Source organism: Falco peregrinus, chromosome 1 (assembly GCF_023634155.1).
Source record: "Falco peregrinus isolate bFalPer1 chromosome 1, bFalPer1.pri, whole genome shotgun sequence".
In the NCBI taxonomy this organism is placed as follows: Eukaryota; Metazoa; Chordata; class Aves; order Falconiformes; family Falconidae; genus Falco; species Falco peregrinus.
Genome location: NC_073721.1, coordinates 92,388,090 through 92,407,998, shown reverse-complemented (window position 1 = coordinate 92,407,998; position 19,909 = coordinate 92,388,090). Strand labels below are relative to the sequence as shown.

Below are 19,909 nucleotides of genomic sequence, written 5' to 3'. Positions count from 1 at the left end.
AGTTAATACTAACCTGTGTAGTGCAGGAAGTGCTCAATGCCATGTCTGGCAACACCCAACCAGAAAGACCTTCACCCTGCCACAGTCAAGATGTTTGAAACAGCTTTTTCTTCTCCCTGATGTACTTGTCCTAATTCTAATCCACTCCCTCAAGACACTTCTTTTTAAGGGAGCCAGACTGGAAAACATCAGGACTAGCCAGGAGAAGGTGGCCTATATGTATTTTATCCTTGGGGGAAGATGTACTTCTTCACAGAAAAGTAGTGCTGAGAAAGCATCTGAAGAGCCTTGTTAGGAAAAGCAAAGACAGGTTTTTCCCATGCTTGCTGTTTGGGATATAGACCACCACGGACTTTGCAAACGATTGCTTGCCGAGCTGAGTATAGGATGGGCAGACACTATGCAGAACCAGAATTACAAAGGTCCAAAAGCTTGTGTTTCCCCAAATACATTTCCTCACCTTTTCTAATACTTGTCAGTCAGTGGTCCATGGGGTCTTATACAAGGAAACTAATAAAACACCTTCCCCTTGAATCTCACATTCCACTTCTTAGATGGATAAACCAGTTCCTAATGCTAGATATCAAAAGTCTGACAATAATATACATGATCTTCCCCACCACTGATTTTAGTGATTGTTCCACATTGAAACTAAACCATAAAAGAAACACAGTCTTTGCAATTATGTCATTACAGGGACTTTACTAAAAATAGCCATTTCACTTACTCTTGTGTTAAAATATCTACATGCTGGAAAGAAAGAAAATGTCAAAAGCACAAACTTTATTATCTTTCTCCCTGCCCCCCTGGTTCAGCCAGGCAGCAGCTACTTCAAAGCTTCACATCGCACATACCTAAAGACTTAAACCAAGAGAAGCAACTGCCAAATTCAGGAAGCAGTAGAGGGCTCCCTGAGGCTAAACATTTTTTTAAATTAAAAAATCAAGAAGAAAAAACTAGAAAGAAGGAAAAACCCTGAAGTCACCCTCTCCTGGAACAATATGCACACAAATCTCTCATAACCTTCTGAGTCACAGCTACCAGGCTTAATAACCCAGCACCAACCAAATGCTTTCTGGGCTTCGCAAAATCCTACAGAGCCTTGCAGGAATAACCGGAGCTGCTTCAGGCTTACTTCAGCTTCTTGGAAGCGAAGAAGAGCAAACAAAGGGGACACACAACTGCTCTCTCCAATGCAAGGCTTTTAACCCAGCCTTCCTACGTGGGCCCACTGAAGACGACTGCTAGCTCCTGCAAGCGTATTTTTGTTTAAATTCCTCAACGCACAGAGAGATCTTGCGGACCTTCCTCTTGCAATGCGCCTGCTGTAGTCAAAAGAAATGCTTCAGCTGCAGTCAGCCAGAATTAATTCTGAGAACAGAGCAGCAGCATCACACTGATGACGTTAATTACTGATTAATTCTGGTTTTAGGATATGCCTTTTCCGGCTAAATTGTAGAATAATCTGATAAACATGCCCCTGATCCAGTATGTTCCCAAGAAAGACAATATAAGAAAGAAGAGATCATTGTTCTTTTATTAGAAACTTTACTTCTTTCTAAACCATTCAAAAGAAAATTCTAAGAAATACATAGTTGCAAAGTTTGAAAGTACAAGAAAAAAAAAGTAGATTATATGCAATTACGAATTAAAATTTCTGTGCATAAAAATATTGTGAGTACACCTGTGCACCTGGGGCTATTTATTTTTTTTAAATCAAATGTGATGTCACATTTTGCAAAGTGCCTATGAAGAATTACAAAAAATACTGAGACTCATAGCTTCCAGGGAGGAAAAAAAACCCAAAACAACAAAAAAACACAGACACACATGAAAGCAACCACAAATGCTAAACATGCACCAAAGAAATGCAGGAATCTCAATGGTAAAAAATTTATGTTAGTCCACTCTGCTTTGAATGGGTGACTGGATGGAAAATTAAATTTATGATGCATATGTAATTTTCCATCTCTATGAACTTTTAATTCAATTATAAATCATATTTGTAGCAGTTAAAAAGCACTCTTCCTCTCTATTAGAGTCTTCTAGTGGCTGCCTGCCTCTCCCCTGTATCGCCTCACACATTGCTTTAAAATTTTGCCTACCACCACTACACCTGGCACAATTACAGAAAACAGGGGATCACTTCTACCTGCTACAATACAAAGCAGATGGGTGTCACTTCTAACTTGGATTAATTTATTGATGCCATGCAACACATGATGCCACAAGCAGCTGCAATGACAAAAGCAAGGGTCCAGTTCCACAAGACACAATGGCCAACCCAGCAGCCCCCAGTCTGCAGCACCCACTACTCCTATAATTTATCTTCTGCTGCCTCTGGAAGCTTATTTAATTCTCCAACCTGGCAGAAAACTAACCTAGCAAAAGCAAAACCAAAGTACCACATACAAACACTGTGCAGGTTTGGTCTGTTGTTGTGGGTTTTTTTCTGTTGGGTTAGTATGTTTAATTAACTCTGACAAATTAGTCTGTCAAGTGTTGAGTGGGTAAAACTACAGTGAGCAAGAGAGGGAAGAGGAAGCAAGACCTTCCTCCCAAGCAGACCCACGGTCTGCGTTAGCTTATCTGCCCGAGCTATTGTAGCCTGAAAATGGGAACGGATGGCTGGTGGAGGCACCAGGTTTGCCTCCAAGACCAGAATCCACTTAACCTCAGTCTCCTGAATTTTACAGTACTATCTTCCAGCTCTCACAGTTCTCTGGTTTGTTAACATTTACACCTAAGCAACCCTATCCACCCTTTTACCCCATTATGTCTGAAGGACCAAGCCTGTCATCTTTAAGGTCCCTTATTCAGTTGCCCCAGCTCTGTTACATTGTATTTTTTCATTTAATTGAAGAAACTGAAACATCATCACGTAAGTATTACTCATCTTCAAAGTTACTAGTTAGAATGACTTTATTACATCAATATGGATCAGAAATAAGGCAAATTTTATGAAAAGAAGCAGATAAAAGGGAAAAGGGTTCTTTCAGTTTAGCTTTGCCGGGGAGCAAGGTGAACAAAAGGGGGGGGGGGGGGGGGAAGTAGTAGGTTGCCCTGGTATTGACTCTCCCTGTTTAAACACATTTTAGAAATAAGCATATCAATGACCCAGGGGTATACCTTCATGTAGGAGGTTAGGGTCCTGGCAAACATCTCCTACCTAGCAATGACAGCTACAGAACGGAATCTCTCAAATAACTTACACATGAGACAATGCTGGAGTAAACCACACTACCCTGTTCGCTGCTGTAAAGTTTCACCTTAATGCCTTACAACCGTGAACTCCATAAAAAATGAGCAGATACAGATATACTGCTCTTAGGAGACCATACCAAACAACATATTTTCCAGCTTCCATGAATTTTAGTTATAAAGCATTTGCTTAACACAACAGCAAACATTTTTCAATTTCACAGGGGAACATTTAATCCCACAACTCTTTTTTAACTGCTTCCAAAACCCAAAACAAAGCATCCAGGTCATAAAAGACAGCTGTAATACAGTTCACTTAATTATTTAATTAACAATTAAATAAACAATTATTTAATTCAGCTATACATTTCTTCTGAAAGACTACTGCTGTTGTAGTCAGAAGCATTTTTTCAGACTTGTGCAGATAATATCCTAAGTCTTTCAGATAAATACACTATCAAATGTAGCAACAACCTAAGCAAAATTCACCATACGTTAATCAATAATACCGGGAGGGGGATGGGGGGTCGGGGGAAACCCATAACCAAAAACCTTACTATTTGTAGCCTGTTTATTTAGCTTTAAAAACAGAGGTGGAAACACTGAGATATTAAATAATAACAAGGCCAGGTAAACCACTACACCCGTATTCCCCCTTTACAATGAGCGGGCTCAGACCTTTCAATAAATCAGGACTGTTTTAAATGTAAAGCCTCGATTTTAGATTCATCTGATCCATTAAGCTTTACTCAAAAGAAGTCAAGAGTTTTTAATTTTCAGTTCTAAACATGATCAGTGTCCAGAATGAGCTTTTGATAAACCATTAATAAATCATCAGAATTACGAAGTGCTCGAGCCCAAGTCCTATGGTCCCTTGTTCATGATATTAAGAATCTCTTCTCAAGAAAAGCAAGTAGACAACTCTTCGGAAGTATTGTACCAGTCATCTTTCTTCCCAAATTAGAAAGAATGATGGTAAGTGACTGAGAGACAATGTCTCTCAAAGAAGATGACAGCACAACTGGCCCAGCTCTAGGTGCCACAGCAGCACTGACTGCCAACCACTGGCTCCCTAATACATACCTCAATTTAGACCCAGAGGGTGCTCACACATCATCACCACTCACCCCTCTTTGGTTCATATTGTGGCCAAGCCTTGGAAGTGCATTTCTGCTGCACACCAGGAGCGCTCAAGTGCTGATGTGTGTTTGGCACACAGCATCAGATTAGAGCCAGTCCAGGCAAATGCAGAAACCTATGGATACCTGTCCTCACCACGAACTGTTTTGCTTTACAGATTTCTTCCTCTTGTTCCACATTTCCTGCTAATGTAGGCATAGCGCTAAAATACAGGATCTTCGAGCTAAGGCATCTTAGATATACCTCTTTTAAAGTATTCTGCCCTTTGGCTGCAGATCGTGCAGCTTACTATTTGAGAAAGGCTTACCTGTATGCCACTGGTAGCTGACCCCAACCTACACATCAGCCAGACCACACACCAAAGCACCAAATTTTAAAAAATGGATCTTTTCTCACTACTCAGTAAAAAAAGGCCTCCAGCCGTGCAAAAAAATATAAATGCTTAACTTAAAAATTGTATGTATAAAATCTTTTGTCCCAAAGGATCCCTAATCAGCTCATTAAAACATCTGAACACAGAGGAAATTGCTTATTTCTAAACTGAACACAGTCACCACAGGGATCTCACACACACACACACGCGCTGTCTAGCACAAAAGGAAGAAAAAGAAAAAACCTACCGTCACACCTCCCTCAGTGCATAACATTATAGTTAGCTCTGTATTGCAGTCCTACTGAAGTCCACAGCCAAACTTCTATTGCTGTACAGCATCACGATTTCATCTCTTACCCCAAATCACATCAGTAATTGCTTACTGTGTTAAACTGAGCTATTATAAACATGCCTTATATCCATGCCTCATATAACCCATGGGCAGGAACTCCTTTAATTAAATTTTAAAATTCAATTCAAAATTCAACTTCTAGGTTCACAGTTAGGAACCTAGAAAAGATGGCCTGATTTTTCAGATTGCTTGAGCACAGTCCTGGCTGTCACAGCCCTTTTATTTTGGCCTATATTTGGAAAACATAAAGCAAAAGGGCAGCAATGCAGATACTCGTTCAAGTCTCAGGCTATGTTAATGCCTGTAAGGTTTTTATCAGTTTAGATAAAGACCCCGCTGCCCCCTGCAGCCCAGCCAGCCTCACCAGACCACCCATCTAGCTGCAGACCTTGCCCACCTCCAAGAAGCCATCCTCCACCAGCGTGCAATTCATTAGACACTGAGAAGCAGGACCATGTCGTGTAGCACACTAAGCCTGATGTGCCTACTTCAGGGTCAGGAGAAGGACCCACCTGCAAGACCCTGCGAGCTGTTTAAAGTACCATCTCCACTGGGAAGATGGGAGGATGCTTTCCAGGCAGCAATAGCTCTGCCTAAAACAGTTTGGGAAATGTTGGACGGGGAAGGGGAAAGGAAGCAATGAAGTGGTAACTGGTTTTAGTAAACATAAATACGAAACTGCCCATCAGTGTCTTTTTCAGGGTTCAGGATGATTTTGTTTTTTCCCACAAAGGAAAATAATAATAACAATAAAAATGAGCTGCTCCTAACTCTTCCTGACTTCAGGATACAAAAACTTTCCGCAGCCTCAGGGAAATTCTCCACACCACTGCCCAGTCATCCCCGCTTGGGTGTACAGAAGCTGCAGTGGGAAATCTCAAAAGCTGTTTCTGTTTGTTTGGCTGTTCAACACAATTGTGTTGAAAAAGAAAAAGAAACATGTAGTTTTCATGCAATACAAGGTTATTTACAAAGTTTAAATTAAAAAGTATTTGCCTTTACTAGCTCGGAACAATGACTGTTTCTCTCTCTTTTCTATTTACCTATTGAAATGTGCTCATTATTCTGTACCTTAGGAACCTTACATTTTAAAGCTTAGCTTAGGTGCCCATTCACACACAATTCTGAGATGACCATAAGCCAGTAGCAATGTTTCATATACTGACCTGCAACAGATTATAGAAGTTATACTTAAAAACAAAAAATACTTCTTCTTTCCTGTTTGCAGGAAGCTTACGTAAGTTTCCAGTCAAATACAGGGTCTATGCTATCAAGAACTGCAAACTGCTTTTATCACAATGAGGTGTTTATTTCAGATTTTAAATTCAAAAAGGCAATTAGCTGATACAGTCCACAATATCTAAAACACTGCTATAGACCTGCAATACTGGTTTTCAAAAGAATATATTATATTTATTCAATAATCAGTCATTTCAAAGCAAGACAAGAAAATGATGGACCATGTCAGATTTTACTCTTTGGAAGTAATGGAGTGTGGACAATCTCACTTAATTACTTTCCAAAGAATTAATTTAGTGAAATCATGTTAACATATCATTATCCCCACCCCATCTCCCTAAAAAACCTCAGGGAGCTACTTCCACACTTTAATTATGTAATGGACAAACATTTAAAATTGTGTTTCATGGAAGAAAATAACCATCCGTAGTTCCTTCTGCACTCCCTCTAAGCTTTCACAATCCCTTATGGTTGCACAATTAGCCTCATTTCCAAACAGCAAGCACCACTCAAAAAATTTAGTCATTATACCAATTCAAGCAACCTTCCTACTTATTTTCTCACATCTTTCTCGAGATTTTAATGATTAAAAGACAGGTTCTTCATTACAGCGTCACACAATTTCTCTTGACAAAAGAACAGCAGCATCAACTTTAAAATCTGCATGTTTAATTTCTAAGGAAAGGAGAAGCGGAAGGGAAGTCAGGAAAAAAACTATTAAAATGTATGTCACTGACTGGTGTACTCCCTGTATCCTCATCTATTCACTTTTTAATAATGTAGTTCTAATACAGTTTTAATCCTTATTTCAATTGTTTGCACGTGGCTTAAGTTTTAATAAAAGAATCTTGAGTTTTGCTAATCTTAATTAGAATTTAAAACACATAATCTATCAACTCTGTTAAAGTACTATTAAATTTTTTAAAAACTCCTTCAAGATCAGATAAAGCATGTTTTTCTGCTGAGAGTCCAATCCTTTAATTTGCAATTCTGTATGTTGTTTTATTCATGATAAAATACTTGATACTTGTAGTTTCTCTCCATACTGCTAACACTGACACAGATTCTCTATTGAGGTTTGACTATCACCGAAGGATTCTCTCATGACTGGTCTACATTTTCATTTGTTTTTAAAAGTTTAGTTAACAAAAAAAATAAGGGAGAGGGGGGAGGGGAGCAAATGAAAAATTAAATTCCAGTAACTACAATTAACACTATCCATGACTAAAATGAGCTTTAATAATTCATTATTTAGAAATACACAGCTAATTAAAGGGCAACAAATTCATTTTACTTATATAGTGTCTTATTAAAAATAATAGTTCGAGCTTTAATAGGCTAACAATATATATTGTGAAAGTGTCCATTACAGCAAGTTATTTTAATTTCATAGTGTACTGATTTATTCTGCATTCAATTACTGCACATACCAAAAAATGTGTGTCTCTATGCCACCCCTCCCCTTTATTCCAGGACAGAAGAAAGTAAGTTCTAGAAGCAAGCTGACAGAAAAAAAAAACCAAAACAAAACAACAAACAACCTTATATTCTATAGAGCTTCAAAATGTGTGAAACAGATACTTACTGCAAAGTCCAATCCAGCATTACATTTAAGAATTCAATTGTAAGAGCCAGAACAAATCTCAATGAAAGAAAAAACCAGAACTGCTTAGACAGCATTTTCTTAGGTAATACTATCTTCTACTGTCCTACAAAACTGATAGAACCTTCATGTAGGGTATCTCCTCCAGTGCTGAGTTCAAAACACGCTGCTGTCCTGGAGGGAATAGGTCTAGAGATGAAACATGAGAAAGCCTTGTTTGTCTGCTGTTGTTACAGGACTTTGAGAAAAACAACAAACATGAGTAATGCTATTAACATGTTTGCAATAGCTTTCTGAACATGCTTGCAACATCTTTTCATACACACAGTATGAATCTGCCCACTGAGAACCAAATTAAATACAATCTTGCTTTGCATTATTCCTAGGAAGTGATCACAATAAAACAAATTACAGTCTCTTCCAACCCTGGACAGATTTGAACTAGTGACCTGAAAGCTGTAAGGCTCGATTTACCATTGTTCCTTCCCTAATCCATCCTACATTGTGTGATTTTGGTCCAGCTGTAGGAAAAGGGTAACTGGCTGTATTTCAGAACATTAGGGAGAGGAAGCATGAGATTCAAATGGGAAAGAAGAGCCAGCTGCCAGAATAACTGTCCAAAAAGGTTTCCTGTTTGTGGTGTTCACTTCCTCGCTGACAGGGCATCACTCCACTTGTAGATACACAAGTCAGAGAGAGAAAAGGTACATATATTCAATTTATTTTCAGTAATGGTGGATAATTACAGAAGCGGAAGATTCAAACTGGAAATAAACTGACCACAACTAGTATATGAACTGATTCACTCTATTTACTTTTCATGACTGAGAGTTATCAGAACTATTACCTGTCAAAAATCATAATAATATGATTTAGTGATTTTGGGGGGAGGGAAGGAGCAAAATGGAACTGTTACTTTTTAAAGAGGGTATTTTTTATTATTCTGTGTGCCTTTTTTCATAAATGTTAATATAGTTATCACTTCAAAATTTTCTCAAACTCCGAATTTTCCTATTAGCAATTACACTTATTACACTTCAGGTAATCAGTTTTAACAGAACGGTAATTACTATTATGAAATCCCTTGCCAAAGAAATCAATTCCATTAAGAAAGAATTTGCTTCACACTTTTTTTACTGCTTTACCCAGATACTCTAAATTTGAAGTTTCTGTCAAACAAGGAACCTGTAATTGCAAAAATGGTGTTTTGACAGCTACAAATCTCCCATTAGCCAGATGAAGGATATTAAAAAGATGCTACAAGTTGTAAACAGATCAAGGATAAATTGTCACTTCCTTCTCTAAGTCCAGACATGCATTTTGCAGAGGACAGGAATCATAGATTTCACCCTTTACATTATTTTATATGCCTAATAATCCTGCCCACAGCCATTAGCATGAAGGCCATGTTTATTAGGTCGTTATTATGGCTATAAATGGATAAGGAATTGCGGTCAGAGGACCCACAAACCTCTGCCCACATTCTACGTGCCTCCCCAACCTGCCTATAATCACGACTGATCACTCTTGCAGCTCAATAAATCAGCTGGAGGCAAGATGAGCACTGTCTAGAATTCCAGTACGTGCCTTGCTCTGTAGTTTCATGTCCAGCATGGTTCTCTCCATCAGTTTTTAAGCAGACGCTAAAAACCTCGACGCTACCTTGCCTTATCAGGATCCTACCACTTTTACCTTCAGCTTAAATAACACATTACTAACACCCTGATTGACTGCAGATAAACATAATGGCTTTCTACCTAAGAACTCCATAAAAGCTACATCAATAGCAAGGAAGGTACCTATAACCAGGCACAGTTAAACAAACTTTATTTTTCAACATGCAAAATAAATCAACAGTATTGTTCTTTACCTAGAAAGCGAGATGTAAGTTGAGAACTGCCCTTAGACAGGCATGAAAATGAGTTATTTTAGTGTCTGTCTTAAACAAACAGAATAGGCACAGCCACTAGCAAAGCACTTTGTGTATCTGAAGAGACTGTCCTCTGAAAGTTAAGAGGGAGATTTCAAACAAATGTGATAAACTCCTCCAAAATAGGTATGTATTTTCCTCTGAGTTTAGAGCTAAGGAAACTAAGGCAACAAGAATGAAATAACTTGCCTAAAATCACAGTGGAAGTTAATATTTCTTGCTTTGATACTATCTCAGACTGACACTTGCGTTCATTAACACATTTCTCAAACGCCAACCCTACCCTTACTGCTCTGTAAACCAGTTGAAGAAAGTAGGTGTCTTTGAACTAGCTGTGCTAAATATTTGCCCTAGATTTTAGACAGGCAGCTCAAAACGAACATATTTTCCTCACCTCTTTCTTCTCTTCCTTCTTTCTTCACTTAACGTATTTAAAATACCTTATTAAACAATCATGCAGACTAGATCTGCATATGAATAAAAAAGTGGAGTGGGGGAAGACCCAAATTATTCTCCTGAATCCAGAGCCCTTTCTAGAGCGAAAGGGAAGCTTGGGGTAAGTTTGCCCTCATATTACTCCTTTGCAATCTGACTAGGTCCAATAGCGAAGATCCTGTCTCCCCCATCACAACCTCCTGCCCACCACTGCTCCCTTCCTCCTCTATTCCTTCTGTGGCTGCCACTCTCCCGAGCAGGGAGAAGGGACCACTAACACTTCAGGAAAAAGTTCAGCCATCCTTGGACCCAGGCTAGAGTTCAGTCGTTACCCTACAGCTGATCCACAGTTATTTTTACAGGAGAACAGGCTTTGTATCCTGGTCTTTCCAAACACAATACGTACAAGGCAGTCTCTTCATCGTTTCTTCAGTTTGAGACCATCAGAAAATTCCATCGTGTCTTTATTTGTAAAACTAAAATGAAATCCTTTCTTCTAGGTTCAGAACAGCAAACCTTACAACGTACAGCAATGACCACTTGGAGTGCTTACCAGTCATTTCTGTATTTCACTTTACCCTATATCAAAACCACACTCTCCTTTACATCTCCACCACTTTCTTGCTCTCTGTTTGGTTCTTCTTCATGCCTGCTCCACTCACAACTTCACATCATCTTTCATACTACCCATGACACTTACAAGAGCTTTCCACTTCCCTGTAAAGCAATTTTATTTTCCTTTTTAACCTCAAAAACCTCACTGGCATCCTCTATCTGTACTTTCTTCCTCACAGGTCATGTGTGTCTGTGTGAAGTATCTGATCACCTCAAGGCAGTCTCCAAGGCCTTATTCTCTTGTTCTTCATCTCTTCTAATACAGTTTCAATGAAGGCTAACACATAAAAAGTTTCTGAATTCAACCAGTTTCTTTCATAAACACAGAATAATACAAGTTTACAACAACCCTTGAGCTCACTATCTACAATGAGATGACAGCTAGGCAAGCAATCTTGTCAGTAACACATTCTAGAGCATAGTATTTAAGGATTAACAAAGATTTTAAAACCTATGTACAGCACAAATACATATGGCTTATTTCCATCATGTGTAATAGGTGCTCAGAGTTACAAAATCAATGTGACAGTTCTCAGAAATAAGCTACTCTGCTTATTCAAACTATTCAGAAAGTGTTGCTACTCCTACTGCTCCCACATGCATGCTACAATCATGCAAAGTATGACGTGTGACACTAGCAAAAGCAAAGCCCAGGGATTTTAGTAGGAAGACAGCTTGCTTATAAATGGGTTAGGGTATAAACTCTGAAATACATTGCTGCATGTTTGGGGGGGTTTAAAATACTTAAATGAAATATTTACTAGGTTTAGGCAAAACAGGCATCTGCTATTAGCGTACAACCCCTGTACAGAGTCATAGTTTTCCCTCCTGAAAAGCTCTGAGAATCCGTACGGCGTCAGCACACAATGCATAGCCCCCATGCACCACGCATCACGCACTGAAAAACTGCTCCTGCAATCTCAAAGTCTGCACGTATTAGTTTTCTGCTAACCTGTCCCTTTCTCACTCCACACGACAAAGAAAATCACGTGGAATTTATCATCTTCATTTCTTCCAAGAGAAGAGGCAGCTATGTTTGATGCAGTTGCTGTCATGATGCAATTTAATATGAACCTGACTCCAGCAGCTCAGACAGCAGTAGAAAGCCAGACCACTACTAAAATCTAGAGGAATAAGAGCTCCAAAAATCAATTTTCAATGAAATATGGGATTACAAATGCTCGCAAGTTTGCTGTTAGAAAGCAATAACTAGACTCAAAATAAGGTGGTTTTGAGCATAAAGTTTACTATGAAGAACTCTTTGTAACATTTACAATACCAGATTTATTTCCCCCCAAACAACACTAAACACCAGCTAGCTGGATAATCCCAAATACTATGCAGGCCAATCCCCAAATACCTCCTCTGAGGATCCTGGCAGCTCCTCGCCTCCTTCTTCCTTTTTTACAACCTGTCACTGCAGCCCAGCAGCTCCAGTCACCCCACCACCCTGGCGATGCCACCACCACCACAACCCCCACCTTCCAAGAGAACAGAAGGAAAAATCAGTTCAGGTCAGCTACCTGAACTCTGCAGGGGGATCAAGCCGGCCAAAACCTGCCCCTGGCTGGTGCGGAGGGCGGCGGGGGGGTCCGCGGGAGGGCGCGGAGCGGGGCGCGGGCGGAAGGACACCTGTCCCCCGCACCGCCGGGACGGCCGCCACTGCGCGCCGCAGGGTCACCGGCGTGCGCTCGCTGCTCGGCTGTACACACACACACAGACAGACACACAGACATGTGTGTGCAGGTTGGCATAGGCGCAGCGGGGACACATAGCGGTGGGTGATCGCTCGGGCTACCAGACCTGCCTCTGAGGCAGGCACACGCGTATCTATGATACATACACACGTTCGCACACATATCTGTACACATCCCCGCGGCGGAGGCGCAGAAGTTGCTCGCAGGGGCACCCCGCGCCCAGGGCTGGCAGGTTTCCCGCTGTATAACGGGGGAGGCTGAGGGGGGTGAAGTTTCCTCCCTCCTCCTCCTCCTCCTCCCGCCCCTCTCCCCGAGTTACGCCGCGCGGCCAGGCTGGCCCTGGGCGGCGGGGGCGACGCCGGCAGCCTCGGACAGGCCCGCTCCCGGCGCTGCCTTCCCCGCGCCGGCCTCCGTCTCCGCCCCGCCGGGGCGCCGGGACCCCGCCGCTCGCCGGGGACGGCCGCGGGAGGCGGCCCCCGCCCCTACCGTTGCAGAACTGGAGCAGCGAGGAGGTGTCGTAGAGGCTGCTGTAGCTGGAGAAGCCGTCCTCCATCCTGCCGCTGCGCTCCCGGCCTCCCCTCGGCTGTCCCGGCGGCCGCCCGCTGCCTCCTCGCCCACACGCTGAGGAGCGGAGGCGGCTGGGGCCGCGGCGGCCTGCTGCCTGCCTCACTCAGTTGCCATGGCAACCCATTCACTCCGCCGCGGCTGGGGCGGCGGCCGCTCCGCCGCTGAGGCGAGGGGGGAGACCCGCGGGGCGGGGCGGGGCGCCGTCACGGCGCGGCGGCGGGGGGGGCGGCGGGCGCGCTCTCCGCACCGGCCGCGGCGCTGCTCCGCGCCCGGCGGCGGCTGGCCCGGCGGCTCTGCGGCGGGCGGCGCGGCCTCCGCCCCGCGGCTCGCAGGCGGAAGGGAGATCGCGGCGCCGCGGCGGCGGGGCCCTGTCAGAGCGGGCCGGCGGGGTCTGGTGGGAGGGGAGCCGCCGGGCGGCGGGGAGGGCCGGCAGCGCGCAGCGGGGAGGCCCGGGGCACCGCTAGGGCGAGCGGGGAGAGGCGCCGCGTCGTTCGGCGGCGCGGCCATTTCCCCTCAGCGGCTCCGCCGAGCCCCCGCGCCGGGCCGGGCCTGGCCGCCCCCGCGCCGCCAAGCCCGGCCCTCGTCTGAACGCGGGGCGAGCCCCGGTTCCCCGCGGCGCCGAGGGGCCGTGCCGGCCGCCTGCCCGCGGGGCGCGCCGAGACGGGCTCCCAGATCGGGGCGAGGCGGGGCGGAGGCGCCTCCCGGCCCTGCGGGGGGCAGCACCCGCCGGGCGCGCAGCGAGCGGCACGGGGAGCGCCGCGCCGGGCTCCCCGCACACGCTGCGCGGTAGCTGCCGGGGCAGAGCGCCGCGCCGTGAGCTCAGCATCCCTCCTCGCTGCAGCCACTCGCTGCTTGCTGCCAGGTCGGTTCAAGCTCCTCTCGCCGCTTGCACTGAAGCAACAGCCTGCGTGTAATAGCACCTTCTGGCCTCCACCGATTTCGGTGGCGATTCGGCTGGCTGCCGGATAGAGTTGTCAAGATAATGCTGTAACTGATACTCTCTTACAATAACACGCACACAAAAAGATACATACTGTAATTTGTTGTGCCGTTTTATACGATTTGGGCTGTCTAGTTTGAAGAACGTTATACATTTTTCCTGTACAGGATACTAAAATAATTCCAGCTGGGTTTAATACATTTATCTAGGTTTAACGTCCGTTCATGGTGAGATGAGGGTAGTGGCACAAAACCGGTGGCTAGTAATACTGTAAAATTACCTTATGCCTTATGGGCTTCAATTTCTGTGCTAGGGATGTTGGAGTGTCCGGTGACTGAAAGGCGTTTTTATTTCAAGCTCCTCAAGGGGCACAAGAAAAGTAGTGCATTGCTTATCTTTAGCACCTTTGATCTTAAAAAGATGTCACAGCACTTTAAAAAGCTTGTCTTCAGGTCTCAGTCCTTTCAGGAGCTTTTTGCAGGGGAGTTCCATCACGCAGATCCATTTACAGGCATGGGTTTGGTATATACGAGTCTTTTCACCAACCACTAAACCATGGTAGTGCTAACACAAAAATATGCTGTAAAATTAGGCAGAGATATCAGTTCCATATTAAAGCAGAGTGCAAAGTGCTCCCTCCTGAATTGCCAGTGCCAATATCAGTAGAGCTGATGTCATCTCCAACACAAGTACTTACCCAGCCTATAGTGCTTAATTTGTATCTGACAAAAACAACGGCATTTTATAGCTATGGGCAATAAAATAACAGAAGTTTGTGGTAGTTTAATTATATAAAAAGGCATGGAAGAGAGAATTGCTTCAATGATACTGAAGACAATAGATTTTCTTAATGTTTTAAATGAGCCATGATTCTTTCTCATCTTTAAAATTAACACAGGTCCCTTAGGTTTTCTCATGACCTTTTCATTCATAAGCCATCAAACTTTTCAAAGATGTCATGATCTAAAAAATTGTACACACAGAAACACATGCATGGGATTTTTGGCAGACAAGTTACAACAATAGAAAAATTAAGCTTATTTTGAATACAATTTTTAATGAAGAATTTCCTTCATATTAAAACACTATTACCATGATTAAGTTATTCTTTTTGAGGTTGAGAAGTGGCTTAATATGCTGATTTTCCACTAGCTGGAAACAGTTTCAGCACAGGTGGTGTGCATGACATAAGATATCAATGTTAGCTTAACCTGTACCTCCGTCAGATGTGCAAGTTTTGGCAAATGAGTCTATGAGGCCTATGCTGTCTAAAAGTATTATGTCTGTAGTAAAAAATGTGTTGACAGTGAAAGTGCTACAAAGAGTAGTAAACACCCAATAACTTTTATGATATCTGCCAAAGCAGAAGAAAGGCCAAAAAGGGGCAATGCAGCTCCACTGCAAAAAGCAGAAATTAAAAGTCACTTAGAAACTCAAATCTAAACCTGATCTGAATGCAGCATCATTAAAGGAAGATACAACATCTAAAACCTCATGATAGATTACCCACCAAAATTAGTTGTGAAGGTGTCGGTGAAGCCTATCAGCTCACCATGCTGCAAATCAGCTCAGTGATGGGACAGAAATGATCTCAGCCCTGGTCTCTAGGTGCTGTTATGATGCCATTATATTCTGAGAGCAAGGATCAGAAAAGGAAACCGGTTTCATAGTTTAATTGCAATGATTTCGAGACCTGTTGCAATCTTAATACACTAAACTGCCCCACAAGGCACAAAATGAAAAAAAAAAATCAGTCTGGCTGTGGGAACAATGGGACAATGGATAAGGATGCACTAATGCATCTCTGGGAATTCTGCCGGTATAGTGAAACAAAGAAAACACTTCTTTTTATTGTCCATTTTTCAGTAAACTATACATTTAATCATTTGTATAGATCAAAGCTAGTGCACCAGAAAATGGGAAATCATGCAGATGGGAGTGTGCCATCCCATACACAACACAGTGGGACCGGTGTATCTGGAAGGGATTTGTTGCCATATGTTTGCGCATGCTTGTTGTTGGTAGTGTCAGAAACTGTGATGTTACATTTTTGAAAGCTGTATTTTGTAACTAATGATTTAAGTTTCATTTCTATTCAGTAGTGTAATACAAAATATTATTTGCTAAGTGAAAACAAAAGAGCTTTTACCCATCCCTAGCTGAATTTTCAGGTGTATAATTCTCCAATTTTAGGACAAAGAAGCCTTGTTTTCACTCCCTGTTAATAGGCTATAGTCAAATAATTTTTATGGTCTTTGTATTCCTGTTCCTTTTTTATTTCTCTTTCTTTTGCATTACTAATAAATGAAAAAAGATACCCTGCAGCAGGTTCACATCAGAAGTGTCATAGTTCATAACTCTCAACAGTATAGAATTGTACAGTGTTATAACTAATGATACTCTCAAGTCAAGAGCAAGCTGTCCCAGTCACCATGTCAATATGAAACAAAGAAATCTAAGTTACGGTATCCTTTTAAAATTACTAGAATAGCAGACACTGATTATATGAGTCTTATACCCATACTGTTTACATTTAGCAATAATATTGAGGCAAAAAGCCAAATATAAGCACATTTCACCTGGCTGGTAGAGAAGGACTTTTGAAGAGGGACTTTCGCTTCTGGGTCATTTCTGTGGCTCTGTCATTTGACAGCATCAGGCTGGTTTTGCCATTTGGTGATAGCTTGGACGGCCTGCTCTCATACCTGACAACTGTGCTGGGTGCCATTCATTGCCTTCTGCAGGCTTGTTCAGGGCCTGGGATGATGGCACTCGGTAAGGGATGGACATTGGGATTTGGATGTCGGTGGCAAGGCCTGCTGTGCAGAGCTGCTAATGGCAACAGGTGTAGTGGGTCCTTCACAGAGGTTACGGGAGATGAAGGCTCGGTTCACCACCGGGGCTGGAAGGTTCTTTCAGGTCAGCGCAATGCATGTGTGCTGAACAGATCAGGAAAGCTTGGATGGCGGCTGCACACACTGATCTATTTTGTAACTAGAGAGATCTTCATCTGGCAAAGCACCTAGCACCATCAGCAAATGTGCTGATTTTGCTAAAAATTGTCAGTGGATATAGCATCTATTTTACCATGACTAACTTCTGAAGACCCCCTCAAGCTCTTTAGCGATCATCTGATAGGTCACCTTTACTGCAGCATGATCAAAGGGACCTGAGCTCAGTTCTGCAGCTCACCATGTTTCCATCTAAGATTTAATCCATTTCACCATTTACAGTCTTACTTAATGCAGCAGTCAGTATCTGCTCAAGCCTGGAAGGTTTTAAACTGCATGTTTGTTCAAGTTTTGCTTTTCCTCTGTGAGTCAGAGGTTTCACCCATTAAAAAACTGAAGCACTGCAACACTCGGTGCCTGGCCTCAGACTGCGTTCCAAAACACAAGGTACCACGCATGTGCTTCTCCCTGAATCTTACATCACTCATTCAATCCAGAAGAAATGGGCCCCTCTTCCAGCCATTCATTACCAGCACTGGGAGTTAAGTGGGCTGAAGGCTGGAGTCAGAGCACAGACCACATTTCACTGATGCCTTCCTCTGCCTCAGCGTTGGAGGACACGGGTGCTTCGGCACGGGGTCCAGCGCTGGGCAGCTGCAATGGCCAGCAGCAGCAGCAGCAGCAGCAGGCTATGCACCGCAGGAGCCCTCGAGAAGGAAGAACCAGTGCAGTGCCTGGGGTTTAGGCACTTGCAGGATGAGATCAGCATTTAGCAGAGAAGGGCTCTGGGATTAAGTTTTGTGTTTACCTGCCTGAAGTCTGCTGAAATCCTGATTTAGACAGATATTTTTTTCTTCTGTTTTGTTTGCCCTTTCTCTTCAGCAAGCAGCAGCAGAGATTGATTGTTTTTTTAAAGAGAATTTCATGTGGTGAACAGATTTTCATTCTTCAGAAGTAGCTTTTCCTCACGGCTAAACTATCTCCAGGTATTAGAGTGGGGGTCTCTGTCAGGATCGTATCATAAGCTCAGATAAGGATTTCCTCTCCTACTGTGGTGTAGGAAAGGAAGAAGTGCCTTGCCGCCCAGTCTCCTTTGTGAAAACACTTCAACCACTGGAATAATCGTTCATTCTAAATAGCAGAACTCCAGTGTTTCAGCCACAGCAGGGGTCTACATGAATGTCACTACAAAGCACACTTCATGCATGTGGGAAAGATGGGGTATAAGGGGAGGATCACCGTTATGCCAGCACAGCCTGAGCGCATTAAATATACAATATAACAAATGTGGGATGAAACCATCAAAGGTATGCATGGTTTACAACCCAAATGAAAATATGTTGCAATATATCTGTATACATCATGTTTTGAATGACATATATTGGAATTGTGGAAATTTCCCTATAATTAGTAAGAATATTCTTAATCATAATGCCCAGAGGAAAAAAAAAAACCCAAACAAAAAAACCCAACAAAACCCAAAACATATTGCTTTGCAGGTTGATTCATTTGTAAATACAAAGAGAAGACTTTGAGGATGAAAAGAATAATCTATGACTCTCCCCATTCACAGATGGGAGGCTACTCAGCAAACAGCAGTGCTTTCAGACTTGCACCACCTTTTTGAATTAAGTGTTGTCTTTATTTTACTTACTTGGAAAATGAGAGGGAAAACATGAAACAGCCAAAGTCATGCCGGGAAGTTAGCGACAGAATCAAAGTAGAATAACTACCAATTGAGTGCACTAACCATTAAACTACCCTGCCTGCAAACACTGAAGGTATTTATTATTAAATGCTTTCAAGCATAGTGCCTGCAATAGAAATACCTTTATTTTTATAAGGTCCCCGAACAAGTTGGGTTCAATGCACATCAATGTATGTAATGGCCAACGGCAGACTTACTACATCGATAGACAGAACATTATGGTACTGAACTGATGAGAAGCGAAATACACTACAGATACACAGGAATGCAACTCCTTTTCCACCTTCTGTGCAATCTGTGCTGATGGGAATAGCATTTCTGAGATATTAATACTCTGAGAGGTGGATGTGAAGAGGCACAATGATGCATGGCATCACATGAAAAATGATCCATCCGCTCTTGAAAATTACTCCTTTAAAGTTTTCAATTCTAGCTCAGCACTGCAACCCTATTTTAGGTGGCTTTTGCCCTCAGTAGAGGCTGAAAGCTTCCTCTAGCAGAGCAGTTTGAGATCTGTGTGTTCAGGGGCACAAATCCTACCTCGTGTGAGAGTGGCTTCTCTGATTTCATGTACAACAGCTTTGGCACATGTACAACAGCTGTGGCACAGGGTCACCAGCTCATCAGCCAAGGCACAGGAGGGCCATCCCTACAGGTCTGTGTCATTCCCCACTGGGAATTCCCTCTCAGCAGAAGCATCTTTTCTGCACCCTCTGAAACCTCAGGGAGCCCCAGGCATGTAGGTATTGAGAAATCTTTTCAATAAGTATGAAAAAGAGATGCTTTTGTGTGTCTAGCACCACATTGATAGTTCTCCTGCACATGGCTGAGATCACTGGTCTTGTTTTAATTTTTATGTTATGATTATGAAGATGTTATTGTGACAATAAATATTCCACAAGCCTATTTTATGCATATATTTAAGTCATATTTTGTTACGATTTACTATCTGGTTTATACAAAGCCATATACAAAGTGATATAAATCTATGGCTTCTGAGTTCTATGACAGAAGAATAAGAGTAGAGCAAACTATAATGTAGATATTTTTTTTTTAATGGTGCTTAAATAACAGCATAGCAAATTGACTATTCAAGGTATACACAAAAATCGCCATTTTTAAACAGTGGTACTAAAGTAGTCCTTCTGTTCAATTTTT

The 19,909-nt window shown here is 42.6% G+C and overlaps 1 protein-coding gene across 13 annotated transcripts in view; it reads right to left on the bottom strand.

The window, feature by feature from the left end:
- The window catches only part of EML1 (EMAP like 1), a 130,489-nt gene that overhangs the window by 71,983 nt on the left and 38,597 nt on the right, over positions 1–19,909 (bottom strand). For 2 of the 13 annotated variants that reach the window (XM_055794335.1, XM_055794322.1), the window contains exon 1: positions 13,072–13,304. The exons of 10 other annotated variants lie outside the window; for them this stretch is intronic. In XM_055794335.1, the coding sequence (XP_055650310.1) occupies positions 13,072–13,138 (67 nt within the window). In that variant the 5' untranslated portion in view covers positions 13,139–13,304. Of the gene's footprint in view, positions 1–13,071; positions 13,307–19,909 lie in introns of those variants that run through there. One more of the 13 variants, XM_055794283.1, reaches the window with a different exon arrangement.